Source organism: Brachypodium distachyon, chromosome 5, assembly GCF_000005505.3.
Source record: "Brachypodium distachyon strain Bd21 chromosome 5, Brachypodium_distachyon_v3.0, whole genome shotgun sequence".
Classification (NCBI taxonomy): domain Eukaryota; kingdom Viridiplantae; phylum Streptophyta; class Magnoliopsida; order Poales; family Poaceae; genus Brachypodium; species Brachypodium distachyon.
In genome coordinates, this window is record NC_016135.3 from 20,006,183 (window position 1) to 20,024,541 (window position 18,359).

General features: G+C 52.1%; 1 protein-coding gene across 2 annotated transcripts; it reads left to right on the plus strand.

Moving 5' to 3' along the window:
* Positions 1-13,332: 13,332 nt before the first annotated feature.
* On the plus strand, positions 13,333-17,858 carry LOC100834157 (expansin-B17). 2 transcript variants are annotated; one of them, XM_003580145.4, is made up of 4 exons: positions 13,333-14,149; positions 15,019-15,325; positions 15,937-16,066; positions 17,200-17,858. In XM_003580145.4, exons 1-4 carry the CDS (start codon positions 13,975-13,977, stop codon positions 17,401-17,403), a joined length of 816 nt encoding a protein of 271 aa, XP_003580193.1. In that variant the 5' UTR covers positions 13,333-13,974; the 3' UTR covers positions 17,404-17,858. The 2 variants fall into 2 exon arrangements, with proteins under 2 accessions (XP_003580193.1, XP_024312228.1); XM_024456460.1 differs by lacking the exon at positions 13,333-14,149 and adding an exon at positions 14,177-14,819.
* Positions 17,859-18,359: the final 501 nt, after the last annotated feature.

Consider the following 18,359-nt stretch of genomic DNA (forward strand, 5'->3'; position numbering starts at 1 on the left):
GCCCTCCTCGCGGAGGCGCGTCCTGTGTCTGGCCCCCGTGTACGCCCACGCGGGGAGGGAACGCCGCTGAAGCAGCGCGGTGCGCCGGGTGATGTAGACCCGCGCCACGTCAAGATCAAAGAGCCCGGCTACCCGGAGGGCCTTGATCTTCTCCACGATGGGGAAGAGGTCGGCGTCACGGTGGTACCGGTCCCGCCACCCGGGGGCCTCCACCGGCAACTCGGTGGGCGGGAAGATGAACTCCTCGGGCTTATCCACTTGGACCCAACACCAGTCCGAGCGCCACTCCTTCTCGATCTTCTTCTCCAACCGGACGATGAACTCTGACTTCATCCGGTCGCGGGCACGGAAAACCACCCCCGACGACATCGCTTTCTTGTTATCGATGCGGGGGTAGAAGTAGTGCCGGAACAATGCCACCGATGGCATCACTCCGACGAATCCCGCGCAGAGGAAGGAGAAGATGGCGAGGAGGTAGAGGCACATGTGGTGAAGTTGCGCCACCCGCAGCTGGTATGACTCCATGAGCGCAGGAACAGGGAAAACGGCGTCACCAACCCGGTGAGTATGAAGCGCGCGAACACCCGGAAGTCGGTGGACCCGACGTTGGCGCCGGCGGGGAAGATCAGGGTCCTCCCGTGCTCATTGAAGTCCGAGGCGACGGCGTGCTGGTGTTTGCCCACCGCCTCGCCGTTGAAGCCGGGTCGGAAGAAGGCAAGCGTGGCCCGCATTTCTTGCTTCTTCAGCTCTTTCTCTTCGGCGGCCTTGGCGGCCGCCGCGCTCTTGCCCTTCGGGGGCTTCGCCTCCTTTCCCTTCCTGGTGGTGGGGGGCGCCATGGGGACCGAGGGCGGAAGCTAGCAAGGCTCTTGGACGCAAGATGCGAAAAGCTGGAGGAAGAAGGCTGGGGGGCTAAGTGTTTCCCCCTCAGCGCAGCAGTAAAAGCTTTATAACACTCCGTCGTTTGGTAACGGCCGGTTCCGCACCCTACGGGTACGCTGGGATAGTTACCAATCAGAAGGATAATGCGAAGAGTGGCCTTAACTTCCCTGTTTAAGGGGGAGGTCACAGCGGAAATCTCGCACCCACTACTCCGCCCGTAACGGCGGGGTCACTGGAAGACGAAGAGACGCGGGCCCGAGGCGAATCGGGACCCACGCGTCGGTTGAGGCGTAGCCTGACAACCGGCCGGGGAAGGGTTTACCCGGGAACAGGTGTTGCCGGCCCACGCCCGGGGGCTACTGTCGCACCAATGGCACCCGGGGTGCCACCGCAGCACGACGCGTGGGTCGCATCGCTGGGATCCCAGAAGGATCTCACCCCAGGCGGCAACGTGCAGGCTGCCCGGCAAGCTACCAGCCCGGCAGGGCTAGCGGGGTTTCGGGGAATAATCCTGCCTGGGCACCTCCCAGGAAGGCGCTTGCCGGGAGGAGGTGTTCCCAGGCACAGGTTTCTGCCGCGAGGGCGGGGCTGAGCGAACAGAGCAGCAGCGCCACGTGGGCGCGCGGCAGGCGCCCGGTGTGCAGGGTCGTCAGGACAAGCGGTGAGGCGCATGACGCTTTTAATGAGCCGACAGAAGGGGCGTTGTCCGTCTAGTCGGGCAAAGAGTGGCTGCCCAGGGCTAGTTTTTGGCCTTAGACCCCTAGCCGCGGGGTTGGCGCTCATGCATGCGTGCCAGCGCACCGAGGAGGAGCTGCCCAAGCTCCTTGCTCGCCACTTGTAATCCATGCACCGTGGCACCTGTGGTATCCCCTTGGCTATGAAAGGAGGACCCCCGCCAACGGTCAAAGGGTTCAGTCTTTGGTTCGTTCGTTCGTTCGCTCATTCAACCAACAAGCAGTTCACCACTAGTAGTAGCCAAAAGTAGCAAGGAGCACTTAGCCAAAAAAAGAGAGCACCCAGGGACCCTTCCCCTGCAACTTGTAAACACTCGATCTTACGATAATACGAGCTCAAACAAACAGGATGTAGGGTTTTACACCGCAAGGTGGCCCAAACCTGGGTAAGTAGCGTTTTCGTGTTCGTTGCATTCTTACGCTTTGCATTGGCCTCGCCGGAGCGATCCCCGTAGCACACTGCCGAACCTAAAAGGGGGTGCCCGCGCATCCCCGGTGTCGGAGCCCCGTGCGACGACATCCGGCGGCCGGCGAGCTCCGATCTTCGAGCCAGAAGCTTCCCTCAGCTTCTCGATGGCTTCTATCTTGCTTGGGTTTGCTTGTATCCCCCTGTGTGAGACCAAGAAACCCAGAAGCTGACCTGAGTCCACACCGAAGGTGCACTTCTTGGGGTTCAGCTTGAGCTTGATCCTGCGGAGGTTATCAAACGTTTCCCGCAGGTCATCAATCAGCGAGTCCCCGCGCTTTGATTTGATGACGATGTCGTCCATGTAGGCCTCCACGTTGTGGCCTAGCTGGGGTCCCAAACATTCGCGCAGCACGCGCTGAAATGTTGAGCCCGCGTTCTTCAACCCGAAAGGCATGCATGTATAACAATAGCAGCCAACTGGGGTGATGAACGCTGTTTTTTCCTCGTCTTCGACCGCCATCTTAATTTGATAGTAGCCGGAAAAAGCATCTAGAAAACTCAACAAGTCACAGCCAGCGGTAGAGTCAACTATTTGATTGATACGGGGTACAGGGAAGGGATCCTTGGGACATGCACGATTAAGATCAGTAAAATCTACGCACATGCGAAACTTGTTCCCTGCTTTAGGTACTACTACAGGGTTAGCTAACCAAGTGGGGTACAGAACTTTCCTGATAGCCCCGGCAGCCTTGAGCTTGTCCACCTCCTGCTTGATGAAATCTTTACACTCTTGTGCTTGCCGACGAATCTTCTGCTTGACGGGGCGGGCGTCCGGGCGCACTGCGAGCCGATGCTCAATGACCTCCCTAGGGACTTCGGGAAGGTCCGACGGCTCCCAAGCGAGCACGTCGGCGTTCTCCCGGAGGAAAGTGATGAGGGTGCCTTCCTATTCGGCAGTAAGGTTCGCACCGATGGTGACGGTGCGTTCCTTATTGCCGGCTTGAAGGGGCAGCTTCTTCACCTTGGCGGCCTCCTCCCGGAGCTTCTGGCCCTTGCCGGGGCATGAGCTCGAGCCTGCACTTCCCCCGGCAAGCTCTTGCGCGGCAGCGCGGGCTTTCTTCATCGCCCGGCGAGCTGTCGTCTCCGGCAACATCTTCGTCGCCGGCGTCAGCTGCGGCGGCGGTCCTGACGACCTCACCCACGCACCAGGCCACGTCCTTGAGGTCGCACCTGATGGAGAGAACTCCATATACGGACGGCATCTTCATCACGCTATAGACGCAATGCGTAACCGCCATGAATTCGATCAGCGCTGGCCGACCAAGGATCCCGTTGTAGGGCAACGGGGTGTGTGCCACGTCGAACACTATGTGTTCGGTGCTGAACGCTTCCCGGGACCCGAAGGTTACCGGCAGCGTGATGCGCCCCAGAGGGCGCACGATCCCGGGGTTCACCCCCCGGAATGGGTCGGTGGGCTTCAGCTGCTCCACCGGCAACTGGAGTTTCTCCACCAGCCTGGCGGACAGGAGGTTAAGCCCCGCTCCGTTGTCCACCAGTACCATTGTCACCGTCATATTGCTGATGATCGGTGAGACGACGAAGGGTATTACCCCTGAACCCAGCTGCCGTGCTGGGTGATCGTCAGCGCTGAAGGTGATCGACACATGCGACCACCTCAGCGGCTGTTGCGGCTCCACATCCGGCAACAGCGCGCACATGTCGCGGGTGAGGCGCTTCACCGCGACATCGGATGGGAGAGCATAGGCTCCCCCATGGATGCAGGCAACACCGCGAGGCTCCTGGAAGCCCGGCTCGTCGCCGCCAGTGCAATCGGACTCGCGCTGCTCCTCAGCGCGAGCCCTGTCGCATCCCCGGGGAGGGCGCTCCCTGCCCGCGCGGGCCTGGCCGCGTCCCCCCTGGGGTTCGTCCCTACCGGCACCGCCGCCGGCAGGCCTCGGCCCCGCTCTGGAGTCATTCGGGCAATCTCGGAAGAGATGCCCGATGTCGCCACAGTTGAAGCAGGCTCCAGCAGCGTGGTGCTCCTCATGGCGTTGCTCGCACCGCTGCTTCACTCGCTGCAGGATGCGGCAGTCCTGCGCGTCATGGGTGGAGTTGCTGTGGATGGGGCAGCGGGGCGCGTCACCCTACTTGCCACCAGACCCGCCACCCGGCGAGGCCTTCTTTGCAGGCCTCGCGACAGGAACCCCCGAGTCTGCAACGAGAACCTGCTTCCCGCTGCGCTTGCAGGAACCCTTGTTCGGCGAACCCACGCCAGGGCTCGCGGCAGCTTTGGCTGCTAGCTCGGGCGCCCATGGCGCACTTGTGCGCCAAGGCATATAGATCCTGCGTCGTCCGGATCCGATGCGTGCTCAGCTTCTCGCGCATCTTGGGGTCGCGGACGTTGATGCCGAAGGTGTTGACGATGGCACCTGCCTCCACCTCCGGGATAGAGTAGGAGAGGTTGGAGAAGCGGTTGACGAAGCTCCGTAACATCTCCCCCGGCTTCTGCACGATGGTGTGCAGTTCCTCCATGGTTCCCGGGCGCTTGTAGTCGCCCTGGAACGCGCTCACAAACTGGTCGCGCAGGTCCGCCCAAGTTGCGATGGACCCGGCAGGCAGGTTGAGCAGCCAGGTTCTCGCTGATCCTTTCAGGACCATTGGGAATCAGTTGGCCCTGACCTTGTCGTCGGCGCCGATGGCATGCATTCCCAACGTGTAGGTCAGGAGGAAATCCTTGGGATTCATGATCCCGTCGTACGTGCCGAGCGCTGGCGCTCGAAACTTGCGGGGCCATGTCACCCGGCGCAGCTCGCGCGTGAACGCGGTGCAGCCGTCCTCGAGGCCCATGGGAGCGTCTTCCTGCTCCTCTAGGCACTGGCGCTCTACCTCGCGCCGACGCCGGCGCTCCAGGGTGCCATGCGCGTCACCCCGCGCGACGGTGGGTGACGAGTCCGAGGATCTTTCTGGGTCCCCGTTTCCCTGGCCTCCCTACGGGGGAGGGTTTTCCCTCTGCAGCGAGGCGCGGGGCGCGTCTCCGCGCGCCGGGTCTGGCCCGCGGCCGGAGCCTGCCGGGACACCCTCGCCTTGCGGCTGCTGGGCGGCCAGAACGAGGAGCGCGTCCAACTCCTCGCCCCACGTCTCGTGCGCCGGCGTGCCTTGCTGCGGTTCATACCGCACCATGACCCGCGCGGCGATGATGGCTTCCGCCGGGGTTCGTGCGGGGGGCAGCCGATTTCCCGAGCGGCTGCTATCCGCTCTAGACCCGGACGCCTCCAGGTGCGCGGGGTGTGAGCCCCCGGGCGTCGCATGCGACGCGGTATGCTCGTTGCTCAGCTGACGCTGCGCGCCTTCAGCCCGCGACTCGACTCGCTGGCCGGCGGGGGCGGCGCTGCGCCCGCTCGCCTGGCTGGCCCCGGCACTGGGGGCCGCCGGCCCCCTCGGCCGATTATCTGCTGTCGGCCGAGGAGGTGGGGGTGGTAGTTGTGATGGCTCGGGATCACCCTGTTCCTGCGACGCGCGTGGCACGTCGTGCGACCGCGTGTGCGCCGCTGGGGCCTCACGCAGATCAATCCTCGAGTCACCAGCCCGCTTGGGGGGCATGGTGGTTTGCTCTGTCGCCGGAAAGAGGGTAGCTAATGCTGGCGTAGACGTCGCCGCCGACAGTCACCGGCGAGCTCTCCTCTAGCGCCCCCTACCTGGCGCGCCAGATGTCATCGCGCGGGGCTCCAACACCGGGGGCGTGCGGGCACACCCCTTTTAGGTTCAGCAGGGGCGTCGGGGATCGCTCCGGCGATCGCCGGCGTGGCCGATGGCGTACAGGAACTGCAAACTAATGTACCCAAAACACATGCAAGCTAAGGACAATTGCATGCACGCTTTTTACCCAGGTTCGGGCCACCCTGAGGTGTAAAACCCTACGTCCTGCTTCTGAGTTCGTATTACCACAAAACCAGGTGTTTACAGGTTGCCGGGGGGGGGAGTCCCTGGGTGCTCTCTCTTTTCGGCTAAGTACCGCTTGCTACTTTGGGCTATTGCTAGTACTGAACTGTGAACTGGTCCAACCAACCCTCCTGACCGTCGGCGGGGGTTCTCCTTTTATAACCAAGGGGATGCCACAGGTGCCACGGTGCATGCATTACAAGTGTCGAGCAGGGAGACATGGCAACTCCCCCTCGGTGCGCTGGTGGACGTGCATGAGCGCCAACTCCGCTGCTAGGGGTCTAAAACCCTAAAAGTAGGATCGGACAGCCACTGTTCCCCTGACTTAGACGGGTAACGCCCCTCCTGTCGGCTCATTTATTGCGCCGTGCGCCTCACTCCTCGCCCTGGCGAGACTGCACACTCGAAGCATGCCACGCGCCCGCGTGGCGCTGCTGCTCTGCCTGCTGGGCCCCACCCCAGTGGCGGGAGCCCGCGCCCGGGAACCCCTCCTCCCGGCAAGTGGCTTCCGGGGGGCGCCCAGGCCTGACCACATCCGGGAAACCCCTCCCGGCAAGTGGCTTCCCGGGGGGCGTCCCGGCGGGAATATTCCCCGAAGCCCCGCTAGCCCTTCCAGGCTGGTAGCTTGCCGGGCTGCTCGTGGCTGCAGCCCAGGATGAGACCCTCCCGGGAAATCGGAGACGAGGCCCACGCGTCGCGCAACGGTGGTACCCCGGGTGCCACTGGTGCGACAATTGTTGTATGTGATTAATCATTCTTCGTAGCCATACACTTTCACGAGATGCTTCGTATAGGGCTATTATTTCCGAATGATTTGTGGATGTAGCCACTAAAATCTGTTTAGAAGACTTTCATGATATGGCTGTCCCACCGTGCAGGAACACGAAACCAGTCTGGAATCTGGCATTGTGGGTATCAGATAAATAGCCAGCATCAGTGTATCCGATTGATTCAGAGGCTTGGTTTTCCTTTTGGAAATATAGACCTAAATCTTTAGTGTCTTGTAGGTAGCGAAACATTTGCTTGACTCCTACCCAATGGCGTTTTGTTGGAGCTGCGTTGTGTCTAGCTAGTAAATTTACTACAAATGCAATATCCGGCCGGGTGCAATTTGCTAAGTACATTAATGCTCCAATGGCACTAAGATATGGGAATTCAGATCCCAAAATTTCCTCTCCATCACCTTTTGGTCTGAATGGATCTTTCTCTACGTCTAGCGATCAAACTACCATAGGTGTTTTACATGGATAGGATTTGTCCATGTTAAATTTCTCCAAGATTTTTTGGATATATGTAGCTTGGTGAACCCATATTCCCGAAGGAAGGTGCTCAAGTTGTAACCCTAAGCAGAATTTGGTTTTACCCAAATCTTTCATTTCAAATTCCATCATTACATGATTCCGAGCTTCATCAATATCCTGTTTGTTGCCAATGATGTTTAAATCATCAACATATACAGAGATAATGCAAAATCCTGTTTTGGATTTCTTGATGAATACACATGGGCAGTCATTATTGTTAGAGTAACCTTTTTTAATGAGAAACTCACTTAGTCGGTTGTACCACATTCTACCCGACTGTTTTAGACCGTATAAAGATTTATTCAACTTTACACAGTACATGTTGCGTCTTGCGTTAGCATTCGGAATTTGGATTCCATCGGGAACCTTCATGTAAATATCCGAATCTAATGACCCATAAAGATATGCAGTCATGACGTCCATCAACTGCATAGATTAAATATCGAAAAGTAATTCCACTCATAACCGGAGAGTGTGTTTCATTGAAATCAATGACGGGTCTCTGCGTAAACCCTTGTGCTACTAGCCTTGCTATGTATCTCACCACCTCATTGTTTTCGTTCCTTTTCTAGACAAAAACCCATTTGAATCCCACTGGAAAAACATTTGGAGGTGTAGGTATTACTTCTGTAAATACCTTTCTTTTATTGAGCGAGGCTATTACTGTTTGAATTGCATCCTTCCATTTGGGCCGGTCGGAGCGTTTTTCACACTCAGCTATGGTCTTTGGATCATGATCATTTAGAAGGTTGTCTGCGATCTTAGTTGAGAAATATGTGTCGACGAATGTAGTCTTTCTATTATATGTTTCTCCAGTGTCTAAATAATTTGTGGAAATTTCATTTACCTTTGGTGACTATTCGCGATTTCCCGTTGCGGTAATGTCTAGGTTTTCCGATATCCCAGCATCAGTAATTGAGTGCACTATTGAGCTGGGTTGTGGATGTTGGTTATCCACAGGGTGTATATTACCCAATTGATCTCGGTCAATCAAATGTTGACTCAAATTTGTTGTTGTTGTTGAAGGAGGTCCAGAAGGTTTATTCTTCCGTTTTCTTTTGCTGCGGTTCCTTCGTTTGTTCCTTTTGTTGCTTGCTGGAAGCTAGATCCTTTTAAGTTGTCGTACTTCTCCCCCTCTTCCTTTGAACGGTAGGTGCAGGAGGTTGAGTGGTTTTTATAGGTACCTCCACTCTTTCTGGTACGTTCTGTGCAGGATTATAGGATTTAGTTATATCTTTGTAATCAACAAATGCGTCTGGTAAATTGTTTGCAATATGTTGCAAATTTATAATTTTTTAAACTTGTTGTTCAGTTTCTTGAGTACGTGGATCAGAGGCGGAAATGCCTTGGACATTCCAATTGATTTCCTGGCATTCTTGTTTTTGGTTGGGTATATATAACAGAATCATTGTGCAGAATCATTACTATTTTCTGAGAAATCAGCCTTGGCTGGGTATATATAACAGAAACGAAACAATGTTAATATAAACATAAGACATCATTTATCTCTTTGTCAAAAAAATAAACATGCTCATCAGTGATAACCAAGCTCATTAGTATATATTTTTTATAATTTTTGTCAGCTCATTGACACTTTATGCGCTGGAAATCAAGTAGTTGCCCATTTAGAAATTATCTGCAGCTTTGGTCGACTGCCCAGTGCCCTTTGAGGCTATGACACATATCCCTACTTAACTGGCCAATGCATTTCTGGGCTCACCCTGCGCAATGCCCACTACACCCAAACCACCCACCTGAAACGAGTGATATTAGCCTGATAAAAGAGTGACTATAATCTGGTAATCAAGTGACATTAATATGGTAAACAAGAGATTATAACTTGGTAAATTTTGACAAAAAAAATTGTCGTCAAAACATATCAACGTAACAGGTGAAAATGGATCGTTAATTAGGGTGCCCGTGGAGTCGTTGCTCTTTGTTTTGAGGGGTGTGGAGTTGTTGCTCTGCAGGTTTGTTTCGCGGGGAAGCAGAAGATTGCACCGATCTGCATGTTTCTTTTTCCGTTCTTTCTTTACTGTGGCTGTACTAACACATGATGAGAATTCTAAAAAAAAACACATGATGAGATTTTTAACATCCCGAAATTTCAAACTTTTACATATGCATTGCATCCATGAGCATCATGCCACAATTGCATATCTAAATTCAAATTTGAATCTCAAAAGGTTTTGAAAAGACTCTATTTCAATTTAAACCCTAGGGTTTGCACCCTTTTGAACTTTGGATCTTCAAACCAATAGGGTTTAATTATAAAAGGGGTTTATTGCATATAAAAGCTATCCCATAATTTTTTGGATAATTATTTGGAGTTGAAAACGTATTTTATTCAAATAGTTATATAGCCCTAAAGACATTTATAGGGCAAATGTATTTTTTATATATTTTATTTTGAGGGGAAATCACTCCCAAAAGTTGAATCATGATAAGACATGATTTTACAAATTTTCTGGAATTTGTTTGGACCAATTTGGAGTTCAAAATCAAAGGATATCAAGGAAATAAGAAAAAGGGAAAAAGAAAAGGCCAAAAGAAAAAAAAATAGAGAACCGGACCGACCCAACTGGACCGGCCCAGTCTTGCGCGTGCCCCCTCGCCCGCGGCCGCGGCCCAGCCCCGCGCGCCCCCGGCCCAGCCGCCCGCGAGAGTCGCTGACGAGCGGGGCCCGCTCGTCAGTCGTCTTCCCCAAGCAGGCGCCCGCCTTTCTCGCCGGACACCGCGCCGACTGCCGCCGCCCTCACCGCCGCCAATTCCGGCCTCGATCCGACATTCCCCGCGCGTCATATTAAAGCCCTCGTGCCCCTCTCTCATTTTCCTATTTCCCCGCTTGCGATTGCGCCCCGGTTTCACTGCAATTTCTCGCTGAAGTTCATCCCGTCCGCCGCCGTTTTTGCTCCGTCGCCGCCGCTCCGGTGAGTCCCGCGCACCGCCGACCCTCTCCCCTTCCTCCTCTCTCCAGCGCGAACCCCCGCGACGCGCTCGCTTTTGTGTTTGGACAACCGCGCCGCCTCCGCCCGCACCGCGCGCCGCCTCTGACTCTGGCCGCGCGCCGCCCGCAAACTGCCTCCGTCCCGCGCGCCCCTCGCCGCGCCGCTGCCCGCCGTCCCCGCGTGCCGCCCCGCACCGCGCCGGCCGCCTGCGCGCTGCCCTGCGCCGCGCCCCCCCGCCACCTCCACCCCGCGCCGGCTGCGCCGCCCGGGTAAAACCCTAGGCGCTCGCCGGTGCCACGCCGCCACGTGGCAGGTTTATCTTTTTAGTTTTTGTTTTATTTTCGGCCGAAATAAAAGTGCACATTTGCAGAAAATCCCCCAGTTTATCAAACCGTCATAACTTTTAAACCGCTTGTCCAAAATTCATGATCCACACCTTTCTGGAATCGTCACAACTTGTAGAATATTTTGACACTGATTAAATTTAAATTTGAATTTTTGAATCACAGTCAAATTACAGAATAGGTTTTTATGCCATTTAATTCATAACTAATTATCTAGGAGTCCTTTTTAATCGAAACCAATGCCCAAAATTTTTTTTAATGTTCTCTGTCCAATGGGACAGAGAAATAAATATTTTGAATTAATTTATTTGACTGATGCCAATAAAACCTCATTTTAGGGTTTAAACCCCAACCTTTGCTAATTGTTTAAAACCCTAATTACATGTATTTAATGATCAATGCTTTGGACCAGTAGATCACCCGAATAAAATAAACCAAGTCATGTGACATGTTGCATTGCATCATAGCATATCTTATTTTGTCGTGATGTGAATTGTGTGTTTATGTATGTGTATGTTTGTTTGTCTCGTATAGTTTTCTCAGAGAGCGAGTCTTGCGAGTGTGACGAGTGTTTGAACTCGAACTACTGTGACAAAGGCAAGTTTACTTTGACCATCATCCCATTATTTTATTACGCACTAGATTTTATTAGTTGCATTGTTAGGATTATTATTGTATCTATGTTATGCTATGATTCTCCTAGTAGTATAGGATACCTTTGCCGTGACTTCACCACCAATTGCCATCGTAGTACCAAAATGCTATGCTATGATAATATATGAGGGTGGTATTATTACAATGTGATACTATTGAATTACATTATGATTTTTCCTAGTGTATGGCAAAACAAGTAATTCAATGAATCGTCCTGGGTGGGCTGCTTTGAGTTTTCGGATGTCGTGACGTTAGGTCCATTTCTTTGGGGCCCGCTGAGTCGTCTCTCCGTGTGATTCGGGAGCGTCCATGGTCGTCTCCCCATGCGATTCGGGGAGCGTCTGCGTCACAATGTGGGATGTCACCCGGGATAATCAGAGACTGGACTAGTTTCTTGTTTAATAGCTTCCAGTACAACCACATGGTAATATGGGCTCTGCCAGGATGGATGTAAGCCATATGATCCTGGATCCGAGGGATTGTGCAGATGTAGCTGTGTAGGTGGGAACGTAGGTCCCTCAGGTGGTCCGGGTGATTATGGTCTGAAAATTCTTGTAATCGATGTCGTTGCTACTCTACCCTGAGGACAGCAAGGGATTAACATGTCGATTTCTGTGGGGAATGTGTACAACCTCTCGAGAGTGTCAAACTAAGTACTTAGCCGTGTCCCCGGTTACGGACAATCATGAGCAACTAGATATGGAGGCTGTAAGGAAGGTCTCACTCATTCCAATTTCTTAAATAAAATGAATGGTTTGAACAGGGTAGGGGCACTTGATGTATCTACTCAATGTGCTTTAGGTTAATAGGAGCATGGGTGTTTCTACCCCGTGTCCAATAGTGATAAAACTATTTAATAAAATGATAGGATGTTACATTGATGCTTGTATGCAATTTGCCAAACCCCACCTAGCCAAATACTGCATATAATTGACAGGATCTGTTATAACCATTTTGTGAATTTGCCAATACATTCAATGTATTGACCCCCTATTGACCCCTAGTGGTTACAACGTTTAAATGTTGCAGGTGAATCGAGTGAGGAGTGAGGTACGAATTGTTAGGGTTACAAGTTTACATTCCGACACGTTTCAACTGTGGAGTTGTTATGGGACTCCTACATCTTCTGCATTCCGCTGCAAGATTTTATCTTCTTTGAGCTAACCCACGAGGTTATGCAATATGTAAGGTTCTGGATCAATGCGATGTAATATACTTTTGACCTTTCTATCTTGATATTACATCTTGAAATTGTGTGTGCTAGCGAGTCGATTCAGGGACTAGCACAGTAAGCACAGAGATCAAACCCTAGTAAGGGGAGATCGCTTCAAGATTTAAGTAGGAAAAAAAACACATGATAAGATTTATAAACTTTTTTTCTAAATTATAATTACAAAATGCGACTTGATTCTTCCTAAAAACAACTTAGAGTTGATAGACAAGAGAAATCACCTCAAAAAACAAAAAAATAGACAAGAGAAATGTTCACGTGAACTATTGTTTTTGAGACATTCCAACGTTTATAATCATGGGTCAAACAAAAATGTCCAACTAGGTTGTATAAAATGTTCAACATAGTTCTAAAAAACTAGAGCTGATATTTTTCAAAAAATTGTTCACATGAATATTTGTATTGCACAAAAATGTTCAAGTAGCTTGTCAAAAGTGTTATAGTGTCGTGTGAAAAATGTTTAACAACTAAACTCTGTTACTAAATGAGAATGTCTGATGTGCGTACACATATCGGACACACACTGTCGTACACAAAGCAAGGAAGCCTAGTCTGCCGTGGTCCGTTGCACATCACTGGAGTTTTTAGGTACATAGCCACCCGTAGAAATTTCGCACTTTAGCAACTATCAGTATTTTATACAGATTCACTGGAGTTTTTAGATACATAGCCACCCGTAGAAATTTCGCACTTTAGCAACTATCAGTATTTTATACAAATTCATGTCAACGGAGGGAGTAATATAAAATAATTTTTCTGCTGGGTAGCTGGTCCTAGTGTGCTCTCCCTGCTAGTGCAAAACGGCAACGGTCAAGCCTCAAGCGAATCCCCCAACGGCCTCCGTGATTTCACCTCACCACCCCCACCACCAAAACTGGAGCCGCACATGGCGCGATGGCATCATGGCAAGGCCACCATCGGCAAAACTGTCTGCTTAACGAGAGAAAACAAAGACGATTCTTCTTACCAGCACAAACACACAAGTTAAAGTGTACTACTGCACGGTGATAATGGCTCTCGCAGTCTCGCTGCAGTAATGCGAGTTTACGGGCCTCTCTCATTGCAGAAGTCATGGCCACCCATGACAAGCAATGAAGGCTCCTCCTCCACTTCCCATCAACGCACTGGTCACCGGGCGCCCGCACTGGTCTCAGCAGTGGCGGAACTCACGGCTCCGGTTGTGTGCTCGGCAGTTCCCACACACTCCTCTTTGTTCCGCTTGCTGCTTTCCACTATAAATCAGGCCACCACCTTTCCGGTACGCTACTCCATCGCTCATCAGTCCCCATTCCCCTGCTTTCCCCCCCTTTGTACTGTGTTGCCATTTGTACAGAGTTAGCCAACCCGGCAACGAAGCCCTGAGCATTGGGGCTTGGGATTTCTCGAAGCCATAAAAGAGACGGAGAGCCCCCAAAAAGAAGTCTACCAGCACGCCTGTCCAAGCAGCCGCAGCATAGCTGCTAGCTAGTACTACAAGGAAAAGGAGGGGAAGGGCGAAGAAGGGGAAAGGAACCAGTAGTGTGAGCCCGTCCCCAATGGCTTCCTCTGCCCCCTTCCTGCTCTGCATTCTGCTGCTCGCGTCCACGGCCTCTGCCGCATTGCTGTTCGACGGCGGGAAATCGGCGGCGAAGGGCAAGGCGGCGGTCGACACGGAGTGGCGGCCAGCCACCGCGACGTGGTACGGCGACGCCGAAGGCGACGGCAGCACCGGTAAAAAAGCTCTGAACTCGCCTCCATTCTCTGGATAAATTAGCTCTGCTGCCTCTGTGTCCATGAGTCCATAGGAGGAGTAGTTAACCTCTTATTACTCGAAGCTACTAAACCGTTTGAGCAAATGTGCATGAATCAGTATTTAGCCATATATACTGCCCTGTTGCAGGATTTCCACTAACCCAGAGACAGCAGCCAATGTGCATTTCTTTTTACTGTTTTTGAGATTGACAAATAGGATTGTTAACTGAAAATGATACTATTAACTAGGACTGCTAGATGCTATCAGAGCCGTCCCATTGGCACGAGACGGTCTTTCATCTTCTCTAAAAATAGAAGTATTCCTCTGGTAAAAAGAGCGATAAAAATATGAACGATTAGTTCTGCCCGTTGCGGCATTTCTGGCGCGACGTCTGCGGATCCCATGAGATCCGAAGAGAATTTCCGGTGGGCCCCTGCTGTATGCGAGCCCATTAGGCATCAGCGAGGCGCTCGGTCGCTTTACGATTCGTGCCCCCAGTTTCTCAGTGCAACGACCGGCGAAGACGACCGTGTCAGGCCTTCCAATAACTCCATTGCTCTGCTCGGTACCAACAAATGCGGAAATCGCTAAAATCTTCGTGGTAAATGCCATCTCTGGCTCCCTTCACACGCTCCACCGACACTCCTGGTAACTTTGATTTTTGCATCCGTAAATTCCAACAATCTACTCCAGTACGCTAGCTGTTCGCTGCATTTACACTCATCAGAAGCCAGAGCACCGCAGCTAGTCGTACCACCTGCAGTAGATCGGAGTACTACCTCGGTTCTGCCAACGAGCTGCATGCCAACTTACTTGACTGTGCGTTAATTTCTGCGATTTTTCTCAGGGGGCGCGTGCGGGTACGGGACGCTGGTGGACGTGGTGCCGATGAAGGCGCGGGTGGGGTCGGTGAGCCCGGTGCTGTTCAAGGGCGGCGAGGGCTGCGGAGCCTGCTACAAGGTGAAGTGCCTCGACCACGGCATCTGCTCGCGCCGCGCCGTCACGGTCATCGTCACCGACGAGTGCCCCGGCGGGCTCTGCGGCGGCGGCCACACCCACTTCGACCTCAGCGGCGCCGCCTTCAGCAGGATGGCCGTCGCCGGCGCCGGCGCCCACCTCCGCGACCGCGGCCAGCTCTCCGTGGTCTACAGACGGTGAGCCCTCGTTACGCGTTCTTTCAGGTCTTTCCTGCGAACTTGATCTGATCAGTTAGTTAGCTGGTTAGTAAACTACTTTTAATCAGCTTTGAGGCATGCCAGAGTGGACACGGAGACGCGGACAAAAGCTCCTTCACTCCCGGACTCGTGAAGTACTAAAATAGTATGATCGATCCGTGGACCGTTGTGGAAACATCGCTAGCTAGCTGAGGCTGTAGTAGTTTGTTGCCCTGTCGTGTCTTCAAGCACACGGGAGGAATTAAATTGTCCAGGGGTTAAATGGGCTTGCAGCACCAGCTCATAGCTGTCTTGGGTCTGTGTGCTGTATCACAGTTACTCATGCCCTCTGCGTGATGTAACTCAGTCAGAGACTCAGAGGTGCGATATCCATTGTCAAGATTCCTGGTCAATTCCTCTAGATCCGTTCACCAGTCTCTCTGACAGTAGAAAACCTGTCGTCTATTCCTCAAGAAAAGATAAAGAACTGTACCAGTCTCATCAGTAGATTTCTGCAACTAGGAATAACGATTGGTTTAGTGAAGCCTAAGATTTCGTGTTTCTTTTGTCTGATAGATTGATCAGTGCAGTGTACTTGTGTTTTGTATCAGGACTGCCTGCAAGTACGGAGGGAAGAACATAGCCTTCCATGTGAACGAGGGCTCGACGAACTTCTGGCTCTCACTGCTCGTCGAGTTCGAGGACGGTGAGGGCGACATTGGATCCATGCAGCTAAAGCAGGTACGTAACGAGAGGTCGTCTTCTTTTTCCAGAACTTGACATGACATGCTTCTTTACTTTCGTTCACTGCCTTTAATTTCCCCGTTGTCTAGCTAGTAGTATCACATCAACAAAGGAAATGGGGAAATCTAGTTATCTTTATTTTGCCTTTCACTGCCTTCGAGTGGTGGGAACAAGCCGAGTGGGTACATGGGACGGATGTTCCGTGGGCCGTGGGGTGCAATAGGACCGCAGATCGTTTCCTTTGCGAAAGCATGTGAGCTCTCTTTCATCGTCCCTCCCTGCTCCATGTGGTTGAGGACATGTTCCACTGTTGGTTGCTTTTACTTACCGTCATGCGCCATGCCTATGCTGGTGGCTAGCATAGCAAAGCAATGCCATCGTTGTTAGGTATCCGTGCTGTGATGTCCTCTGTAGAACAAGCTGAACTTAGTAGAATCATCCATATGAAACTGACTGGTACAGTCGAATTTACAACAAGACAGAGGTGACGGAGCGAAACAAAAAAAAGATATACTCCCGTAAGTAAGATCTACTGTTTGCTCAATCTAAGCTCATACTCCATTCTAAAAGGAACAGCCATCAGACACAGAAATCCGCCACACGTGACCAAGAAAGCATGCTAGTAATACTTTCTTGCCCTGTCCTGTCTACCACACAGGTCACAGAGTCTAGTCAAGATATCATTCGCTTTGCCTTATGATGCCCATCCGGAACATAGTAGTATAAAGAATCCGATGTAAGTGCACATTGAGCAGCAGCACCCAGTTGACAGCCCCCAAAGGCAAGCACATCAAAGCCTCCCCTTTCTCCCGAAAATCCACTGCCCAATGATGCTTCCGCTTTAGCCCGGTCAATCGGTCCTTCAGGACTAGACACTACACTCATGCTTTCAGGTTTGATTTAATCTGACACCCATCCCGCACGCTCTTGACTGGGTTGCGCGGCCTCGTAGTAGTATCCAGGGAATCGGGAGCACGATGCTGCTCTGTACATGTTGCCCTTGCGCTGTCTGCTGTCTGCTGTCTGCTTATTACTGTAGAGCCTATAGTTCGAGCTGCTGTAAATATCAGTATAACACGGGCGCTTACATGTACTTTCTTGATTCTTGACATCACAAATGGTGCGTGCAGGCGAGCTCGGCGCAGTGGCTGGACATGAAGCACGTGTGGGGCGCCACGTGGTGCATGTACGGTGGCCCGCTCGCGGGGCCCTTCTCCGTGAGGCTGACCACGCTGTCCGCCCCGAAGACGCTCACGGCCCGGGACGTCATCCCCAGGAACTGGGCCCCCAGAGGAACCTACACGTCCCGCCTCAACTTCGAAGCCTCTCTGTGATGGACCGGACCGGACTGGGCCACGTTTTATCGGCCCGGATGGAGCCCGCCAAGTGGAGCAACAAATGCAGGCCCACATGGCAGGCAAGCAGGAGTTCTGTTGGATGGACGAAGTAGATTTTGTTTACCGCGGATGTGGTCTGTGATCATTAGATGATGCGTAGCGTAATGTGTGTTTAGCAGGAGTAGTTTGGATCAGGAGCTGGGTGATCTGGCCCGAGCAAGCAGCCGTCCTCTCCAAAAGGAGAGAGAGCGTTTGCTGCTTTTGCTTTGGAGGTTTTTCCTGCTGGGAATCAGATGCGGAAGCCGATTGGACCGGAGGGTTTTGGACCCCTCTTGGTCGCCGCTCGCTCTTTTCATCTACCACTGCCTTTTTCTATTTGCGTGTTTGTTTTGTCTGTTAATTTGTTTACCATGGTTGAAGTGAAGGGATCGTGAGAAAATGTGTTCCATGCTTGTTCGCGTCAGTTTGCTAGTCTGATTCGTAAGTGGAAAACGCTAACATGAGACAAATTGTCTAGCACCAATGTTGGAATATACTTAAGGGTAGATGTTGAGATAAACAAAAAGAGTGAGTGCCAAATTAACTTAGCACCCAATGCTAAGCCAAATAAGTTACTCTAACTTAGTTTATGTGTACACCAATTTAAAGTTCTTAGCATCTACAAGTGGGGTTAAGGAATGCGGCAAAACAACTTAGAGTGCTAAATAGAGAGAACATTGTTATGAACACCCTTGGAGCCTAAATACTACTACTAGGTGATAGGATGCAGACGCTCTAATTTTTCCTTTTCTGCCATCAACATTGGCATCCCCACCTAGAGTTAAGGACGTCCTATCCACAAGTTGTCTCTGAATGGGCTGGATGGTCTCCTGCCCAATCGTGCACTTCATCATCTCTATGTGGAGGTCCAAAACTATATCTTTTGCGCATGAATTTACCCGAGCCCATCAAGG

What these genes read in the sequence shown, in the direction of transcription:
- LOC100834157 (XM_003580145.4), top strand. Translation starts at nt 13,975, where the DNA reads ATGGCTTCCTCTGCCCCCTTCCTGCTCTGCATTCTGCTGCTCGCGTCC. An exon ending in CGAAGGCGACGGCAGCACCG is followed by an intron (nt 14,150 to 15,018) that starts GTAAAAAAGCTC and finishes GATTTTTCTCAG; the next exon opens with GGGGCGCGTGCGGGTACGGG. An exon ending in CTCTCCGTGGTCTACAGACG is followed by an intron (nt 15,326 to 15,936) that starts GTGAGCCCTCGT and finishes GTTTTGTATCAG; the next exon opens with GACTGCCTGCAAGTACGGAG.